This window comes from Salmo trutta, chromosome 16 (assembly GCF_901001165.1).
Source record: "Salmo trutta chromosome 16, fSalTru1.1, whole genome shotgun sequence".
Taxonomy (NCBI): domain Eukaryota; kingdom Metazoa; phylum Chordata; class Actinopteri; order Salmoniformes; family Salmonidae; genus Salmo; species Salmo trutta.
The window spans coordinates 34,363,941-34,384,333 of record NC_042972.1 but is presented as its reverse complement, the minus strand read 5'-3'; the positions used below and the strand labels follow the sequence as shown (position 1 = coordinate 34,384,333).

At 43.2% G+C, this 20,393-nt stretch overlaps 1 protein-coding gene across 3 annotated transcripts in view; it reads left to right on the top strand.

Annotated features, from left to right (window-relative positions):
- Positions 1-19,892, top strand: part of LOC115150642 (ephrin type-A receptor 8-like) — a 180,111-nt gene extending 160,219 nt beyond the window's left edge. The window contains exons 6-19 of one of the 3 annotated variants that reach the window (XM_029694133.1): positions 8,930-9,085; positions 9,282-9,692; positions 11,434-11,558; positions 12,029-12,191; positions 12,972-13,068; positions 13,968-14,035; positions 14,364-14,489; positions 14,895-15,080; positions 15,990-16,051; positions 16,253-16,462; positions 16,626-16,775; positions 16,926-17,116; positions 17,856-18,014; positions 18,144-19,892. In XM_029694133.1, coding sequence (XP_029549993.1) covers positions 8,930-9,085; positions 9,282-9,692; positions 11,434-11,558; positions 12,029-12,191; positions 12,972-13,068; positions 13,968-14,035; positions 14,364-14,489; positions 14,895-15,080; positions 15,990-16,051; positions 16,253-16,462; positions 16,626-16,775; positions 16,926-17,116; positions 17,856-18,014; positions 18,144-18,258 — 2,219 coding nt within the window. In that variant the 3' untranslated portion in view covers positions 18,259-19,892. Of the gene's footprint in view, positions 1-8,929; positions 9,086-9,281; positions 9,693-11,433; positions 11,559-12,028; positions 12,192-12,971; positions 13,147-13,967; positions 14,036-14,363; positions 14,490-14,894; positions 15,081-15,989; positions 16,052-16,252; positions 16,463-16,625; positions 16,776-16,925; positions 17,117-17,855; positions 18,015-18,143 lie in introns of those variants that run through there. The other 2 variants (XM_029694132.1, XM_029694134.1) reach the window with 2 other exon arrangements.
- Positions 19,893-20,393: the final 501 nt, after the last annotated feature.

Below are 20,393 nucleotides of genomic sequence, written 5' to 3'. Positions count from 1 at the left end.
AGAGAGCATATTTAAATTCACACAGGACACCGGATAAGACAAGAGAAATACTCCAGATGTAACAGACTGACCCTAGCCCCCCGACACATAAACTACTGCAGCATAAATACTGGAGGCTGAGACAGGAGGGATCAGAAGACACTGTGGCCCCATCCGATGATACCCCCGGACAGGGCCAAACAGGCAGGATATAACCCCACCCACTTTGCCAAAGCACAGCCCCCACACCACTAGAGGGATGTCTACAACCACCAACTTACCGTCCTAAGACAAGGCCGAGTATAGCCCACAAAGATCTCCGCCATGGCACAACCCAAGGGGGGGTGCCAACCCAGACAGGAAGACCACGTCAGTGACTCAACCCACTCAAGTGACGCACCCCTCCCATGGACAGCATGGAAGAACACCAGTAAGCCAGTGACTCAGCCCCTGTAATAGGGTTAGAGGCAGAGAATCCCAGTGGAAAGAGGGGAACCGGCAAGGCAGAGACAGCAAGGGCGGTTCGTTGCTCCAGCCTTTCCGTTCACCTTCACACTCCTGGGCCAGACTATACTTAATCATAGGACCTACTGAAGAGATAAGTCTTCAGTAAAGACTTAAAGGTTGAGACTGAGTCTGCGTCTCTCACATGGGTAGGCAGACCATTACATAAAAATGGAGCTCTATAGGAGAAAGCCCTACCTCCAGCCGTTTGCTTAGAAATTCTAGGGACAATTAGGAGGCCTGCGTCTTGTGACCGTAGCGTACGTGTAGGTATGTACGGCAGGACCAAATCGGAAAGATAGGTAGGAGCAAGCCCATGTAATGCTTTGTAGGTTAGCAGTAAAACCTTGAAATCAGCCCTTGCCTTAACAGAAAGCCAGTGTAGGGAGGCTAGCACTGGAGTAATATGATAAAAAAAACATTTTTTTTCAATGGCTGATGCCATACATTTTAGGTGATGCAGAATCAAAAGTAGTTGATGGCATTACCCCCAAACCGAGCTTCACTTTCCAGAATAAAAAATAAAAAAATATTATATTGTGTACATTGTCAGACACAGCGATTGAATTGTATTTCTTCTTACCCACATTCACCAATATATCATAATCTGAACTGTTCCTTGTGTTGTACTTGCCGTTATTGTAATCCTTTACCATTAAAACATAGCTGTAGACGTCACCTTTTCTGTGTTATGTTTGGTTCAGCAGATGTGAAGGAAAATGCATTGTCCTGCTACTGTACAGTATATGGTGGGAAAGAAAACTGGCCGCCACAGCCGCCAGGAGGCGTTTTTGAGGTTGTACCTGGCGACATTGTAATCCTTGACCATTAAAAAACATAGGGGTTGACAACCTTTTATGCGTTATCATGTTTGGTTCAGCAGATATGAAGGAAAATATACATTGCTATATGGTGGGAAATAAAAATGGTCGCCACAACCGCCAAGAGTAGTTTTTACGATGGCTCCCTTTCTGAAAGTGTACAGGACCCATAACTGTACAAGTTTCATGCTTTTATGAATAAGTTAACAGAATTTTCAAACATCACCTGGACTAGTAAGAAAATAGCAATATGTAACCAATACGTTCCCCTCAGTCTCCTCACGTGTGTAGGAATGATTTGCTTTTCCAACTCCTCTTTCTATACCGTGTTGTTTATTTACCCACTTATTCTGAGAATAAATCAAGGTCAGCACACACAGCCAACACATAGCCACTAAGATTCATTGTAATGCAAATACTCCTGCATCTCTAACACTAGGCTGACAGACACTGACATGCCAAACAATACACAATACAAAACACACACAAACACGCTGTCTCTGGTCTCTCCATTCTCGTTCTCCCGCTCTTCTCTCCCTCATTTCCTCTCTCTATTCAGTGTGTCAGACCAGAGTGAATCAGGATTGAACGATCATCCATCAGGGGTTATCTTAGGCACTGCATCTCAGTGCAAGAGGCATCACTACAGTCCCTGGTTTGAATCCAGGCTGTCTCACATCCGGCCGTGATTGGGAGTCCCATAGGGCGGCCCACAATTGGCCCAGCGTTGTCCCGGTTTGGCCGGGGTAGGCCGTCAATGTAAATAAGATTTTGTTATTAACTGACTTGCCTAGTTAAATGAAGGTGAAATACAAAATGAAAATCTCTACACCAGCCCTCCTTTCAATTCTCCCATATCTGTGTGTGTGTGGGTGTTACTAAGTTTATAGTTTTACTGCTTTCATTATCTGTGTGTGTGTGTGTGTGTGTGTGTGTGTGTGTGTGTGTGTGTGTGTGTGTGTGTGTGTGTGTGTGTGTGTGTGTGTGTGTGTTCTTGAGTGCATGTGGTGTGTGACATGTGTATAGTATTATCGTTATTTCGAACTGTGTGTGAATGCGTGCATGCTCCTGGTAAATCTGTCAGAGACTTCAAAGCGCTAGCCGCCTCCCTCCTTGATGAGGGAGCTATTCCGATGTTTATCATGACCAGCTTTTCAACTCAGGAGCCTCACAAAAAACATCAAGGGATGGAGGGATTAACGGGATAAAAAGGAAGAGAGAAAACAGTGTGGGAATAATATTACAAATAGAAATAGTTTCCGGTTCCCTGGGGGACACTGACGTGAGAGAGAGGTGCCGTATCAGCCCCGTCTGTTAATCTGTTTGTGATCCAAACTGTCTGTCTGTGTCTGTGTGTTCCAGATGGTACATTCAGCATCAGTATGCTACAGCACTCTTACTGTCAGGGTTCATTGTTAATGTAGCCCTTTCCTGCAATCAAATTACCTAGTGGCCTCATGGGTGGAATGTTATTAATATTTTTCAGAATTTCAGAATTAATAAACGTTAAAAAAATGTACGCCTAAAATCCGGTGTTTCTATGTCAAACAGTTTTGTTATATTTCAGTCTTCTGTGATGTATACAACGTTTAATATTGGGATGCACACTCAAAATGTAATACATCTAAACTCTATATCTGACATGGTACAGGAGGTGTGAGGTGTATACTTTTGTTTCAAAGTACATTTGTTTAAGACTACCAAGGAGCACTCTCTGTCACCCTGATTTTTTATTTTTTATTTTTTTATTAAACCTTTATTTAACTTGGCAAGCCAGTTAAGAACAAATTGTTATTTACAATGACGGCCTACCAAAAGGCAAAAGGCCTCCTGCGGGGACGGATGCTGGGATATATCAGATAGGGGGGAGTGAGGCCTAAGAGGGTTTTATAAATAAGCATCAATTTTTTTAACACACTGCAGTAAAATTAAGAGGTATTGAGAGACTTTAGTAAACTACGGAAAGACATAAAGAAATATAATCAACAACATTGAGTGCTGTACAATACAGTAATACAATGTAGTAACACACACGTTTTTTTGTGATCCATATTCTGTATTTTTTTTAAATAATGGTCTAAATGAGGTTATAGGATGTTCATCCTTCTGGCAGATCGCTCGAGATTGACTTCGAAATTGGAAGTCTGCCCATGTCGTGAGGACGTCGGGAAATGCCTTTAAAGCAGCCCACTAGGGTCAACAGCGAGCACTATTACCATCAAGTGGACAGGGGTGGTGGATGGGCTTAATCCCATGACTCCGGATCTGAAGTGATAGACACAAATGTTTTATTTCTTTGTTTTAACCCTATCCCAAACCTTAACTCTTACCTTAGATATTTGGAATGAATGCCTAAATGTATCCCATTACACTTGTACCCATATACGGGTTGAAAATAGCAGATTTGGGCAGTGATAAGCTCCTAAATTGGAATGCAGTGGCTGTACAGTAACATGCTATAAATTATGTCAGGCTCTGCGCTTCACAATGCTGTATGGGTTTTGACTGACGAAGTTGCCCCCATCCCTCATGCTATTTGGGCATCTTTTGGTAATGTTTTCTTGTCAAGTGAGGGAAATGCTATAAATTAAGAAGATTCTGTGTATTTTTAAAGATGAGACGTTGAGGAGTATAATAAATACAGTTTTGATGTCATACAAGCAAGCCAAACACCCGTGAGTCCAAATGTGCACTTTACATTTCCATATCATAAAACCATGTCATATACAGTTTCAATATTTATGATCACTATGTTTGATGTACAGTTACAAGATGACATGATGTCATACCCTGGGTTGTTCTGAACAGAATGATCCTATGTTTGTCTATTGCAGGTATTCCCAAACTGGGGTACACGCAATGCCGTCGGGGGTACGCCGAATAAAAATGTGAATAACATACATTTTACTTTTTTTTAACATTTTTTTTAACATTTTTAAATATTTTAAAATGTTTTATTCTTCACATTTTCAAACAGACCATTTATATTTTCCAACAGGGCTATACATTTGGGTGAGGTTTTTTTCTCGCCTGAGTAGCATCGTTTCACTGCCAAACATAAAATTAAGCCATCTAGTGTTCAGCAAAATAACAACACAATGTCAAATACAGGTAGCCTAGTCAAATAATTAACATCCAATCACATTAACCGTTACTCTCTCGCGGGAATTCCACTAACGGTCCGTAAGTAGCCAAACATAGATGCTGCTCATGTTGGTATATGTACTGATGAAGCAAAAGCCATGACAGGGAGACATAGTGGAGTGGTAACGCGTGTGCAAGCAGTTGCTCCCGATGCCACTTGGGTACACTGCAGCATCCACCGAGAGGCTCTTGCTGGCAAGGGAATGCCTGACAGCTTGAAAGACGTTTTGGACACCACAGTGAAAATGGTTAACTTTGTTAAAGCAAGGCCCCTGAACTCTCATGTATTTTCTGCACTATGCAATGATATGGGCAGCAACCACATAAAGCTTTTACAACAAACAGAAGTGCGCTGGTTATCAAGGGGCAAACTATTGACATATTTTTTTCTTTACTGACTATAATCTTAACCTATCTGGGTGATGTTTTTTCTCTCAGAATGATCTGAATCTAGGATTACAGAACTCTCCACAACTATATTCCATACGGGGGACAGAATTGAGGCTATGATTTAAAAGTTTGAGCTCTTCTCAGTCTGCATTAACAAGGACAACACACAGGTCTTTCCATCATTGTATGATTTTTTGTGTGTGCAAATGAACTCAAGCTTACGGACAATGTCAAATGTGATATAGCAAAGCACCTGAGTGAGTTGGGTGTGCAATTATGCAGGTACTTTCCCGAAACAGATTACACAAACAAAAGGATTCGTTATCCCTTTCATGCTTTGCCTCCAGTCCACTTACCAATATCTGAAAAAGAGAGCCTCGTCAAAAATGCAGCAAGCGGTTCTGTAAAAATTGAATTTAATCAGAAACCACTGCCAGATTTCTGGATTGGGCTGCGCTCAGAGTATCCTGCCTTGGCAAATCGGCTGTTAGGACACTGATGCCCTTTGCAAGCAGTTGAAGTCGGAAGTTTACATACACCTTAGCCAAATACATTTAAACTCAGTTTTTCACAATTCCTGACTTTTAATCCTAGTAAAAATACCCTGTCTTAGGTCAGTTAGGATCACCACTTTATTTTAAGAATGTGAAATGTCAGAATAATAGTAGAGAGAATGATTTATTTCAGCTTTTATTTCTTTCCTCACATTCCCAGTGTGTCAGAACTTTACATACACTCAATTAGTATTTGGTAGCGTTGCATTTAAATTGTTTAACTTGGGTCAAACGTTTTGGGTAGCCTTCCACAAGCTTCCCACAATAAGTTGGGTGAATTTTGGCCCATTCCTCCCAACAGAGCTGCTGTAACTGAGTCAGGTTTGTAGGCCTCCTTGCTCGCACACGCTTTTTCAGTTCTGCCCACACATTTTCTATAGGATTGAGGTCAGGGCTTTGTGATGGCCACTCCAATACCTTGACTTTGTTGTCTTTAAGCCATTTTGCCGCAACTTTGGAAGTATGCTTCGGGTCATTGTCCATTTGGAAGACCCATTTGCGACCAAGATTTAACTTCCTGACTGATGTCTTGAGAAGTTGCTTCAATATATCCACATAATTTTACTTCCTCATGAAGCTATCTATTTTGTGAAGTGTACCAGTCCCTCCTGCAGCAAAGCACCCCCACAACATGATGCTACCACCCCGTGCTTCACGGTTGGGATGGTATTCTTCAGCTTGCAAGCATCCCCCTTTTTCCTCCAAGTATAACGATGGTCATTATGGCCAAACAGTTCTATTTTTGTTTCATCAGACCAGAGGACATTTCTCCAAAAGGTACGATCTTTGTCCCCATGTGCAGTTGCAAACTGTGGTCTGGCTTTTTTATGGTGGTTTTGGAGCAGTGGCTTCTTCTTTGCTGAGCGGCCTTTCAGGTTATGTCGATATAGGACTCGTTTAACTGTGGATATAAAATACTTTTGTACCTGTTTCCTCCAGCATCTTCACAAGGTCCTTTGCTGTTGTTCTGGGATTGATTTGCACTTTTCACACCAAAGTATGTTCATCTCTAGGAGACAGAACGCGTCTCCTTCCTGAGCGGTATGACGGCTGTGTGGTCCCATGGTGTTTATACTTGCGTACTATTATTTGTACAAATGAACGTGGTACCTTCAGGCATTTGGAAATTGCTCCCAAGGATGAACCAGACTTGTGGAGGTCTACAATTTATTTTCTGAGGTCTTGGCTGATTTCTTTTGATTTTCCCATAATGTCAAGCTTAGAGGCATTGAGTTTGAAGGTAGGCCTTGAAATACATCCACAGGTACACCTCCAATTGACTCAAATTATGCCAATTAGCCTATCAGAAGCTTCTAAAGCCATGACATAATTTTCTGGAATTTTCCAAGCTGTTTAAAGGCACATTCAACTTAGTGTATGTAAACGTCTGACCCACTGGAATTGTGATACAGTGAATTTTAAGTGAAATAATCTGTCTGTAAACAATTGTTGGAAAAATTACTTGTGTTATGCACCAAGTAGATGTCCTAACCAACCTGCCAAAACTATAGTTTGTTAACAAGAAATTTGTGGAGTGGTTGAAAAACTAGTTTTAATGACTCCAACCTAAGTGTATGTAAACTTCCGACTTCAACTGTATTTGAGAGTGGATTCTCGGCCCTGACTAACATGAAAATTAAATACAGGCACAGACTGTAATCCATGAAAATTAAATACAGGCACATTGTAATCCAAGATGGCGTAGCAGTTCAGACGTCCTGTCGTGTCCCGTGTATATATATATATATTTACATATTTTTTTCTTCACTTATCTTTTTACATTTTTTTTATTCTAAATACTCAACCTCAAAGCACTCTCCTGCAACCCGCCTCATCAATTTAAAAAAAAAAAGAAAGTATTATTTACCTCATCTGAATTCCACGACAGAAGCTAGCCAGAGGTTAGCCATTTTCACTGGCTAACGTTGAAGTTCAGCTAGCTACGGTTAGCTGTCCTCAGCTATCCATTAGCTCGAAAAGCTATCGCCAGTTTTTGTACAGCGCGACTCAGACCAGAGCATATCGGACCTATTCTCTCTCCTTTCCTCGATTTCTACCGCAGGCTCTGGACATTTACACCTGGATCTTGCAGCTAACTAGCTGCTACCTGAGTGACTATTGGCAACGTCGGTCTCGGAATTAACACACACTATTACGGAGCTAGCTAGCTAACCAGCTGAAGAATTCCGTCAGCCACTCGTGGGCTACTCCTGAGCTAGCCAGCTGAAGTGTCTCCTGGGCTACAACTCACCTATCCTGACCCGTTTTACTGCCGATGCGGAGCCCCATTGGGTCTTCACGACTGGATCACCGACGTTATCTGCCCGAGGGAGTTGTCCAACTGGCCCCTCCGTCGCGACGTAACCTGATCGCCCATCTGCGGCCAGCTAATCGTTAGCTGTCTTTTCGGCTGCGATCTGAATGTAACATGCACATAAAGTCAACAGTGTAGTGTCCTCATCTTTGGTCTAATAATGTTTCCACTATTTCGAAACTGTTCCATTTCAATTGCTATCATGCTTATGCATATGCATTTCATATGCATTTCTTCTGTATAGGCCAATTCCAACGAGTGTAAAGGGTTAATGTTTTAACACTATCCAAAACCTTAACCTTTCATTTCTAAATGTAACATTTGGAGCAACTTTACATTTGAGGTTGGGGAAATGTAAGGATGCTGAGCAGGAGGAGTCAACCCAGGGTGTGAAAAACACCAAGAAATCTGACGTTTGGAGCAACTTTGAAATTTGGAGAAATGTGGAAAAACATCAAAATCGGAAGTCAAATTGGTAAAACCATGAGATCTTGTTGCATCCTTAACAGAGCAGAGACATGTTGGTAAGCTTTTTTATTTTTTACTGAGGAGGCACGATGAAACCATGGTGTTGCCACATATTTCCATTTCCCCTGCCACATAACCCACATTTATCAGTGGAGCCTGTATAATTGAAAGTTAATATGTAGCATGTGTGCTGAATAAGGTTGAAATGTGGTCTACATTTAGATTTTTCCTACGGGAGTATGAACAGTGCACTGACTCTTTGGCACAAATGTTTGTGTAAAAGTCTAACTTTCTTCTCCCTCCTCTCCAGTCAGTGAGTCTATGCAGGGTTCCAATTACATGTTGACTGTTGGAGTTTCCCAAGAAATAATGGGGTGGACCAAAGAATAATATTTTCCAATATTATTATGTGTATTCATATACATTTTTGTCTCTCCCTTTCTTTCCACTCTCTCCCTTCCCTTCTCAATTAAAATTTTTAAATTCAATTTAAGAGCTTTATTGGCATGGGAAACGTATGTTTACATTGCCAAAGCAAGTGAAATAGATAATAAACAAAAGTCAAATAAACAATTAAAAATTAACAGTGAGCATTACACTTACAAAAATGTAATATTATAGTGTTGTAATGATGTGCAAATAGTCTCTCTCTCCCTCTCTCCCTTTCTTTCTCTCTCTCCCCTTTGCTCTCTCCTTCTCTCTCTCCCCCCTCCTCTCTTCCCCCTTCTCTCTCCAACCCTCTCTTTCCCATGCAGCGTGTGAAGTGGGTTTCTATAAGCCAATGGCAGGTGATGGGTTGTGTGGGAGGTGTCCTCTACAAAGCCACTCAGAGACCAGAGCTGCCCTCTACTGCCCCTGTGACTCCAGCCACTACAGGGCCCCTACAGACCCCCCTGCCGCACCCTGCACAAGTACATAACTCACAAATGCACACAGTCATGCGCACACACACAGATGAAAATAAACATCTGAAAGAGAAAATAGAAGCACATTCCACTGGTTCAGGTGGTAGTCACGAGGAAAAACATGAAAATATACCCAATTTTCTCTCTCTTCTCCCTTCAAATTTTTCTCCTCCATCTCTTTTTCTCTCTCTCCTCTCCTTAGGCCCCCCAACAGCTCCAGTAAACATGATATCGTCGGTTAACGGTACGTCAGTAAATCTGGAGTGGGGTCGACCGATGGACTCGGGGGGTCGCAGTGACCTGCTGTACAGCGTGCTCTGTCAGAAGTGCTCTGGGGAGGGGGGGCAGTGTGAGGACTGTACAGCAGGGATGGGGTCAACCAGTGGGGGAGAGGGGATGGGAGGAGGGGGTGGAGGGACAGTGGACCGCTCTGGAGTGGTCCCGGTGCGGTTTGTTCCACGGCAGAGCTCGCTGACCGAACCCTGGGTGACCGTTCTAAACCTGGTTGCCCACGCCAACTATACCTTCCGTATCCTAGCGATGAATGCGGTGACTCACCTAAGCAATGAGCCGGTGCCCTTCATATCTGTCAACATCACCACGAACCAGGCAGGTAGGGGACACCTGTATCGACTTAAAACATATAAATGTATGCATGTAGGTTGTTTTACCTGTGGATCAAACACATACAGTTTACACATTAAAAATAACATCTCAACAGCTAGGCTGCATGATACATACAGTGCATTCAGAAAGTATTCAGACCGCTTGCCTTTTTCAACATTTTGTTATGTTACAGCCTAATTCTAAATGGATTAAACAAAACATTTTCCTCATCTACTTGCAACCAATAACCGATAATGGCAAAGACAAAAATGTATTACAAATAAAAAACAGAAATACCTTATTTACATAAGTATTCCAACCCTTTGCTATGAGACTTGAAACAGGTGCATCCTGTTTTCATTGACCATTCTTGAGATGTTTCTACAACTTGATTGGAGTCCACCTGTGGTAAATTCAATTGTTTGGACATGACGTGGAAAGGTACACACCTGTCTATATAAGGTCCCACAGTTGACAGTCCATGTTAGAGCAAAAACCAAGCCATGAGGTCGAAGGAATTGTCAGTAGAGCTCCGAGACAGGATTGTGTCGAGGCACAGATCTGGGGAAGGGTACCAAAAAATGTCTGCAGCATTGAAGGTCCCCAAGAACACAGTGGCCTCCATCATTCTTAAATGGAAGAAGTCTTCCGAGAGCTGGCAATTGGGGGAAAAGGGCCTTGGTCAGGGAGGTGACCAAGAACCCGATGGTCACTCTCCTTCTGGGAGAACCTTTCAGAAGGACAACCATCTCTGCAGCACTCCACCAATCAGGCCTTTATGGTAGTGGTCAGACGGAAGCAACTCCTCAGTAAAAGGCACATTACAGCCTGCTTGGAGTTTGCCAAAAGGCACCTAAAGGATTCTCAGACGATGAGAAACAAGATTCTCTGGTCTGATGAAACCAAGATTGAACTCTTTGATCTGAATGCCAAGCGTCACATCTAGAGGAAACCTGGCACCATCCCTACGGTGAAGCATGGTGGTGGCAGCATCATGTTGTGGGGATGGTTTTCAGCGGCAGGGACTGGGAGACTAGTCAGGGTCGAGGGAAAGATGAACGAAGCAAGGAATAGAGAGATCCTTGATGAAAACCTGCTCCAGACTGGGGCAAAGGTTCACCTTCCAACAGGACAATGACCCTAAGTACACAGCAAAGACAATGCAGGAGTGGCTTCTGGACAAGTCTCTGAATGTCCTTGAGTGCCCCAGCCAGAGCTTGGACTTGAACCCGATCGAACATCTCTGGAGAGACCTGAAAATAGCTGTGCAGCGACGCTCCCCATCCAACCTGACAGAACTTGAAAGGATCTGCTGGGAAGAATGGGAGAAACTCCCCAAATACAGGTGTGCCAAGCTTGTAGCGTCATACCCAAGAAGACTTGAGGCTGTAAAGTTGCTTCAACAAAGTACTGAGTAAAGGGTCTGAAGACTTATGTAAATTTAATATTTCAGTTTTAATGTTTAATAAATTTGCCAAAATGTATAAAAAACTGTTTTTGCTTTGTCATTATGGGGTATTGTGTGTAGATTGGTAAGGGGGGGGGGCAATGTATTCCATTTTAGAATAAGGCTGTAATGTAACAAAATGTCTAAAAAGTCAAGTGGTCTGAATACTTTCTAAATGCACCATGTTTTGACATATATTGACGTTTTGTAGTTGTGCTCCATGGAACATTGATGTATGTATGTTCTGTTTTCTATTAAAAAAAAATAGTTTCTGTACTTCCTGTTCCTGCTTTCTGTTCAGCCCCTTCCCAGGTGATCGCCATTCGCCAGGAGAACGCCAGTCAGAACAGCGTCACTCTGCAGTGGCACGAGCCTGACCAGCCCAATGGAGTCATACTAGAGTATGACATCAAATACTATGAGAAGGTAGAGTAGATACATACATACATACAAACATATCTACTGTATGTACTGTACATACAGTAGATACATACAGTAGATACATATATGCGTGTATGTGTCTCTCTGTCTGTGTTTATGCATGCTGATGTATGCTGATTGATTCGTGAAAGTGACAGCCTAGCAGCAAAGACAAGTTAATTGCTTTGTGGTTCTGCATGCTCTGACTCACAGCTAATGAGGTAAGAAAGATCTGAGCAACACACACACAGACCAGGATCCCCACAGTGGGGGAGGTCACTGGAGACTTGAGGTTGTGTGTATAGAGTGAATAGTGTCAGACACACACACACACACGTCTGGATAGTACAGACAGATTAGTGTGGCTGCTGTGTTGTTATCGTAATCTGTGCAAATCCCTGGGGTTACTACTGGATAAATCTGCAATATAAACACTGCTTGTACAGACTGTCTTTATCACAGCTCTCCTCCACCAGGATAAGGAGCAGCAAAGTTATTCCACCCTGAAGGCCAAGGGGACCACGGCCAGGGTGTCTGGCCTGAAGCCTGGTACCAGGTACATTTTTCAGGTCCGGGCCAGAACCTCGGCAGGCTGCGGACGCTTCAGCCAGAATGTGGAGATCCAGACCGGGAAAGCAAGTAAGAGAATGAGTGGAGCACTATTTTCATTTGTAGAATCTCTCACTAGGTTTAGAAGGTTTAGAAGTGCTTTGTATTCTATTGGTGTCTATTGGTGCCAACCTATCTGCAGTGTTATTACAGACTTTACTGGTATATTTACTGTAGTGTTTTTGCAGACTACTGTAGTATGCTATAGTATTTACTATAGTGCTTTAGAAAAAACACTGCTGTGAATACTACAGTAAAGTCTTCAAAAACACTACAATAAATACTAACGTATATTCCACAAAAACAATACTATAGTATACTACGGTCATGTCTGCAAAACACTATAATGAGTACTATAGCATACTACAGTTATGTACACAAAAACACTACAGTGAACACTACGGTATACTACAGTAATGGCTTCATACACACTCTGTGAACACTACAGTAATGTCTGCAAAAACACTACAGTGAATACTATAGTATATAAATATAGTAATACTGCAGTATTTATACCATAATATATTATTGTATATTTTCATGAGGGACAGAATGGTGCTGGGTTAAAGAGCCATGAATGTCAGTGGGACCAGGAAGCCTTCAGACAATCCTGTAATGCTATAGATCTGTGCTATGTGTGAGGGTCACCCCTGTCAGGAAAGCTGCTGCTGCGGGCCTAAGCCTCAAAGAGCACTGAACACACACACACACACACACACACACACACACACACACACACACACACACACACACACACACACACACACACACACACTCACACAAACTGGTTGTGTTGTTGTGTGTGTCCAGTTCCTCTGCGCTACGACACTATGACTATCATCTGGATCTGTATGGCGTTGGTCTCTGGCCTGGTCACCTTCCTGGCCATCGTCATCTGCAGGAAACGGCAAGGCAACCCTTTCTTACACTACACCACTACCCGTGATGTGGATGAGTCCTCTCTGACTCTACGTCACTCATATACGTATGTGGGATATTTTTTACTCTACCTTAACAAGGGTTCAAGTAAATTATACCACTGTCTCCATAGGATTCATTTATTTTATAATCAACATTCATATTAGTATTTTATTTTGTATCCTTAATCTGTCTCTGATGTCGTATACCCATATGCATTGAAATCCATAGGATGACCTCTAATCCCCTATTGAGGACCAGCTCAGTTGGTAGGGCATGGCTCTTGCCATTCCAAGATAGTGGGTTTGATTCCTGGGACCACCCATCCGTAAATAACGTATGCAAGCATGACTGTAAGGTGCATTTGATAAAAGCGTCTGATAAATGGATATTTTTTTTTACCCCCATAGGCTCCAGTGCTACAGTAACTGTCTATTTTCAATCCAACAGTCCCACAATCCCACAGCACAGGAAACCAAGGAGATAGTCTCTCTAACTTTGTTAATGCTTTTAAATAGCCCAGAGTAGTTCTCACTCTAGATTATGGCATGTGTTAGTTAGCAGTGGAAAGTCAGGTCATCTCCCAGAGTTTCTGCATGGGTAATGTTCAGACCCAGCTGAGTTTTGTACTTCTAAACAGACAGTTTAATTATTATGGCTGTTCATGTTAGTTAAATAACAATGCTAATGTTTTCACTTATCCCTCTCCTTCTCTCTTTTGATGTCTATAATTTACATCTTCCATAAATAATTTGTGGATTTAATTATTTCCAACTTCAACGCATGTTAGCATTTTCAAGCGGAGTCTGAAAGATAGAATGAGAGGAAAACCGTGAGAAGTATCCCCGTGTGACTCTAAACTATTCTAAACTACTGTTTGATATACAGACACTGTGGCTATAGCAAGGCCTTCCAGGACTCTGATGAGGAGAAGATGCACTACCAGAATGGCCATGGTATGTTTGTATTATTACATTTTCATCCTCAGTGTACACAGTTCACTTCCTGTTTGATTCAGATTTATTGAGGTACAAAATCTCAGTACTGCAGTCTCTCTCTCCCTCCTCTCCCTCTCTCTCTCTCTCCTAGCCTCCCTTTTCTCTCTCTGTATCTCCCCCTCTCTCTCTCTCTCTCTCTCTCTCTCTCTCTTTCCCTCTCTGTGTCTCTCTCCCCCTCTCTCTCTTTCTCCCTCTCCCTCTTCCCTCTCTTTCCTGTGACAGTCTCATGTAGCATATTGTTTCCATCCAGTGGTTTGTGACCAGATGCTAATGTTGTCTATTTTAGTGTCATTCCCCGACATGCGATTCTACATCGACCCACACACCTATGAGGACCCCTGCCAGGCCGTCCACGAGTTTGCCCGAGAAATTGAAGCTTCCAGGATCAGAATAGAGAAAATCATTGGGTCAGGTAAACTGAAAATCATTGGCTGAAGAAAAGGCTGCGGTGTGCAGCGGAGAGGAATGGCACAGTGGAATCAGAGCGTTGCATGGGGCTGTCAATCAAACACCGAGACACACAGGGAATAATAACATCACACTGGCACAGCAGGACATGGTAACACACAGGCGTCATAATCATGGCTGTTAACAGTGACCTTTAGGGTTGTAGTTGTTGATAAGACACATTAGACAGAAAGGGAAAGGGGAAGGAATGTAATGATGTGTTCTGTGACTTTTCAAAGCATAAAGCAGGAGATGAGATTAGGAAACGATTTATTTTTGTTCGAATGAATCTATCACTCAATTAATAGATTAGTTTATATTGTGGTCGTCCTGGAGGAGTACACCTAAACGTGTGTGTGTGTGTGTGCAGGTGAGTTTGGGGAGGTGTGTTACGGGCGGATGCGTCTCCCAGGGAAGAGAGACATTCCGGTGGCTTTGAAGACACTGAAGGCAGGATACAGTGACAAGCAGAGGAGGGACTTCCTGGCTGAGGCATCAATCATGGCCCAGTTTGACCACCCTAACGTCATTCACCTGGAGGGAGTGGTCACATGCAGTAAGATTCCATTTGATTTGATTCAACTCCATTTTCAGTTTGATGCAATTCAATGTCTTTACTACGTATGAATTCAATTCAAGAAGGAAGTACATACGCCCATAGAAATAAGAATTAATAGAATGGGCTTGGAAGCTCTAACACTGGGTACACTCGCAATGGCTGACTGGTATTGTGATGCAATAATTTCCATGGTATTTTGGAATGTTCTATCAACTGATGCTGGATTGCCATGGTAATGTAGAATGTTCATTCAAATAATGGTAAGGCTCCTGCAATGGAATGTATTTTTGTAATGTCAGTTATCACAGCACAGATTGAAGGGTACACTTCCTGCTTTTACTTCCTGGCATGGATACACTCAAAATGGCTGCCAGTCCAACCATTATGCCATCATTGACTTGAATGGAGAAGCCCTTTCTATTCATTCTTATTTCTATGCATATGCCGACCTGATGTAAGTTACTCCTGTATAGTTACTGTGGAATAACTCTTCCTCTCTCCCTTCCTCCCTTACTACCTTACACCCTCCCTCCCTTATTCCCTTATCCCCCATTCTCCCTTACCCTCCCTCCCTCCCTCACTTACTCCCCCTCCCTCCATAACCCCCTTACTCCCTTACCCCCCTCCATCCCTTACCCCCATCCACATCCCTTACCTTCCCTTACCCCCCGCCATCCCTTACTCCCTTACCCCCCTCCATCCCTTACCTTCCCTTACCCCCCTCATTCCCTTGTTCACCCTCCCTCTCTCTCTCTCTCTCTCTCTCTCTCCCTCCCTCCCTCCCTCCCTTACAATTTTACCCTCCCCCCTCCTTACTCCCTTCCCTCCCTCCCCCCTCCTTACTCCCTTCCCTCCCCCCTCCCTCCTTACTCCCTTCCCTCCCTCCCTTACTATTTACCCCCCCAGGTAAACCAGTCATGATCATCACTGAGTACATGGAGAATGGATCTCTGGACTCTTTCCTGAGGGTTTGTTGCTTTTATAAGGATTTCATCTATTTTTCCCATACCCTCTCACTCTCCCTCTCTCCCACTCTCACTCTCTCTCTTTCTTTCTCTTGTAGAGAAATCGTTTTTGAAGCACTTGACATCTGAAATCTCAATCAATATGCCTCTAACTAACACTACAATCTCTCTCAATCTCAATCCCCGTTCTTCTCCTCCTCTCAGAGACATGATGGTCAGTTCACTATAATCCAGTTGGTGGGCGTGATGCGTGGCATCGCGGCGGGTATGACCTACCTGGCAGACCTAGGCTACATCCACCGCGACCTGGCAGCTCGTAACATCCTGGTCAACAGCAACATGGTGTGTAAGGTGTCTGACTTCGGCCTGTCCAGAGTCCTGGAGGACGATCCTGATGCAGCATACACCACCAGCGTGAGTTCACACTTTAATGTTAGATAAATTCTAAAACTCTTATATATACTAGATTATAATACTGTTGTAGCCCGAGTTCTCTAGTTCTGGTTCTGTTTTCTATTCCGTGGTGATGCCAGTGGTTGTTCTAGTTCTGGTTCTAGTGCGTTTCTGTTCCCTTCAGGGTGGTAAGATTCCAATCCGCTGGACAGCGCCAGAGGCCATCGCCTACAGGAAGTTCTCCTCTTCCAGTGATGTGTGGAGCTATGGCGTGGTCATGTGGGAGGTCATGTCATATGGGGAGAGGCCATACTGGAACCTCACCAACAGAGATGTGAGTGGATTGGAGAGGACACACACACACACACATACAGTACATGCAAACCACACATACACCCATAAGAAAACATGTGTGTAATGATACCTGCATATCTCTCTCTCTTTGTGTGTGTGTGTGTGTGTGTGTGTGTGTGTGTGTGTATAGGTGATAAAGTCAGTAGAGGAGGGCTACAGGCTACCTGCTCCTATGGGCTGTTCAGGTGCTCTACACACTCTCATGCTGGACTGCTGGCAAAAGGACCGCAACGAGAGGCCCCGGTTCTGCCAGATTGTTACAGTTTTAGACAAGCTGATCCGGAACCCGGAGAACCTCAAGTCCATGGACACGCTGTGCAGGTGAACATGCTGCTAGGCAACCATCGCCGGGGCAACCATCGCTTGGGCAATACATTGTCTGGACAACGCACTGCAAATCCACTCTCAACTTATCTGTCAAACATGAGCTGTGGGATAAAGTTACACCCCAAAGTTTCCCTCAAACTTCCCCGGCTGACACGAGGGAGACAGGTTGCCTTAAGAGAGCAAGGAACGGCCTTGTTCGTTTTCCAATAAGCTCATCTCTGATAGACATGCGCTCTGTTAAATAAGAGCCTGGCTGTGATATTGACATTGATAGTCCGGGAATCAGAGAGCATCAGAGTGAAGAGCGGCTCGAGTTAGAGTTGGACCTGTGTTAAATTGCTTCTTTCAGATCCATGGTCCCATAGAGTTACTGGTGCATGTCGGGGAGATGGAGGGATGAGGAGAAGAGGAGGAGAGGGGGAGGAGGGGGTGTTAAGGATTTCTCTCCGTATTAATCTAGCCAAACCAGCCATCCTGCAATCAGAGCAGCCACCCCTTCTCTATCATTTTAACAGCTATTGATTTTCTGCCTTAGCTGCTAGTGCATTTCAACACCTTTTTTCCTCTCCACCTCTTTTTTTCCACATCTCTCCCTTTCTTCATGTCTCCCCTCTCCCTTCTGTCTGTGTGTTTGTCCTATCTCCTTTTCTTCCTCTTTTCTCTCTTTCTCACTCTTTCTCTCTCTGTCCCTTCTCTCTCTCTCTCTCTCTCTCTCTCTCTCTCTGTCTCTCAGGTTAGGCACACCTCCTATTATGGACAGAAGTATCCCAGACTTCAGCAGCTGTAGGTCTGTGGATGAGTGGCTGGACACCATCAAGATGGGCCGATACAAGGACCATTTTGCTGCAGGAGGCTACCTGACCCTAGGCCACGTCATAGGCATGAACCAAGGGTGAGAGGCAAGGCCATAGCATCATTCTCCAATCACATCATCCACATGTCATTGATGCTTAAGAGTAATTTAGGCTGTCTGATGAGTGTGTTCATGTGTGACTCTGTCCCATCTCTGTGTGTCCTACAGGGATATCCACAGGCTGGGGGTGACACTGATGGGCCACCAGAAGAAGATCATGACCAGTGTACAGCTGATGCGTGTCCAGGTGCTCAACAGAAGTGTGCCCTCGGTGCACGTATAACTTCAGCCTCAAGGCTTCTCCAGCCAGCCGATTTTCAAATCTAGCCCCAGGCTTCTGAGGCCTCGTTGGAACTCATGGGAATTGATCTATGACTATCAGAGAAACTACAATGTCCGGGTGACATTTTGGTTAACTTTTCAAGACCTCTTCTTTGAGAGATTGAAACTTCAAGAGTACGGATGAAGGGACTTGAGTACCATAGCCTTTGTTTTTCCTATTCAGATATGTTTCATGTCTTGTTTGTAAAAATGTATGGACTGCCTTAATCTCCACAAATGATTTAAATGTTGTTGTATACAAAGAGAGATTCTATTCATATTAATGTATCAGTTAAGTATACGTTACAATGGATCTGAGTGATAGCCTAGCATACAGTAAGAAAGAGACTGGCAAGGGCTGGAGCACTGAGCTGTGTCCCCCAGCACACAGCTTCTCCTATGGTTTCCCTGAGAACCGGCCCCAGGCCCCTGTCCACTTACATGGCACAAGAAGACCCTGGACCTGAACCTGACAGTGGACAAACAGCAACAACCTAGTCGACTCACCAGAAATTCCAAGTCTCCTCCACTAAGAAGGAGGCCAGCTCCAATTTGGCTATGAAAGACTGTACGGAGTCACAATCTCACACAGTAAACTTTTGAAGGACCCTAGGAGAGAAGCACTGTGTTCTCTCTCTGGGACAGCTGCGTAGCGCACAACTACTGTAGAACAGATGTATGGATGATGACTCATTGTGATTATAGTGTTTTGACTCTGTGGTGGTAAGGACAAAACAAGGAATAGGGAAAGTGCTGAATGTGGAATGTTTTTATCTAAATACTCTGAAAACAATATTATTGACGATCCTAGTTCCACTGTGCAATCAAGAGAATGGTTTTCTAATGCACCTATGTTTGATTTCCTGAATAAGTGGTCTATGTCTCTTTTTATTAGAGAAGAAGCTCATTATATTCCCTGATTATGCATTGTATAACTATGGTGACATTTCAATAATGTTTCCAGATTTTTCTCCTGAGACACTTTTTAAAAAAAACACTGGACTTCAATAGAAAATCCATATTTTATGAAGGTATGTTTTATTAGATCTATCAATTGACAAACAGCCTTCAGTTTTCTATACCAGTACATACCTATGGTCACTACAACTGTTTTCTATACCAGTACATACCTATGGTCACTACAACTGTTTTCTATACCAGTACATACCTACGGTCACTACAACAGGATTTACTAACCTCTGTCTGAAATTAGGGGCTCTATTCAATCAGTATCGCTGAATCGTTACAGATTGCTCAATAGATATTTTAAGGAAATTTCCGATTAAGCCGAAATATGCAGCGTTTAACGTGAATGCTGTCTCCACTAACGCAGGAACATTGCCTTTAAATTTCAATCACGCTGTAACGCTGAACTTCCGCAATACGAATTGAATAGAGCCCTAGGTCTATTTGCTCTCAAACAAAATTCAAAAGACAAAAGCTTTTTGCAAAGATTGATGGATCATCCTTGTTTGTCATGTTGAATCATATAATACAAATAGTGACTGAAAAAGCAATACCCCTCTGTATGCACGGCTCAGTGCTGAGTCCACTGCCATGATTCACCTGTGAATAAATAAAATGGGTTTAACACAACTGACCTGTCTCGCCTGGGATGTTGCAGAATGTTTCACATTCCAATTCGGAACACAACACAGTGACTAATGTAGGAATGAATAGAAATTGAACAAAACAGGGTTAGGGTTACAGTAATGGATAGGGTTAGGGTCTATGTGTGTGGACATGAAGCTTGGGTTAGGGTTGTGGTTAGGGTCTATCCAGGATGTGGGCATGTAGTTTGGGTTAAGGTTAGGGTTAGGGTTATGATAATAGCTACGGTTTGATCTGGAGTGTGGCCTTGAAGCTATACATTCCATCCCTGGATTTAGGTATGTTTTAAACCATTTCACCAGAAGTTCATTGAAGCTGGGGTTAAGGTTAGGGTTAGTGTTCGGGTTGATCCATGGTGTGGCCTTGGAGCTACACATTCCATCCCTGGATTGAGGTAAGTTTTAATACATTTCACTTGAAGTTCACCGAGGCTAGGGTTAAGGTTAGGGTAAAAAAAAAAGATATTTGATGAAAAATTGTATTTGG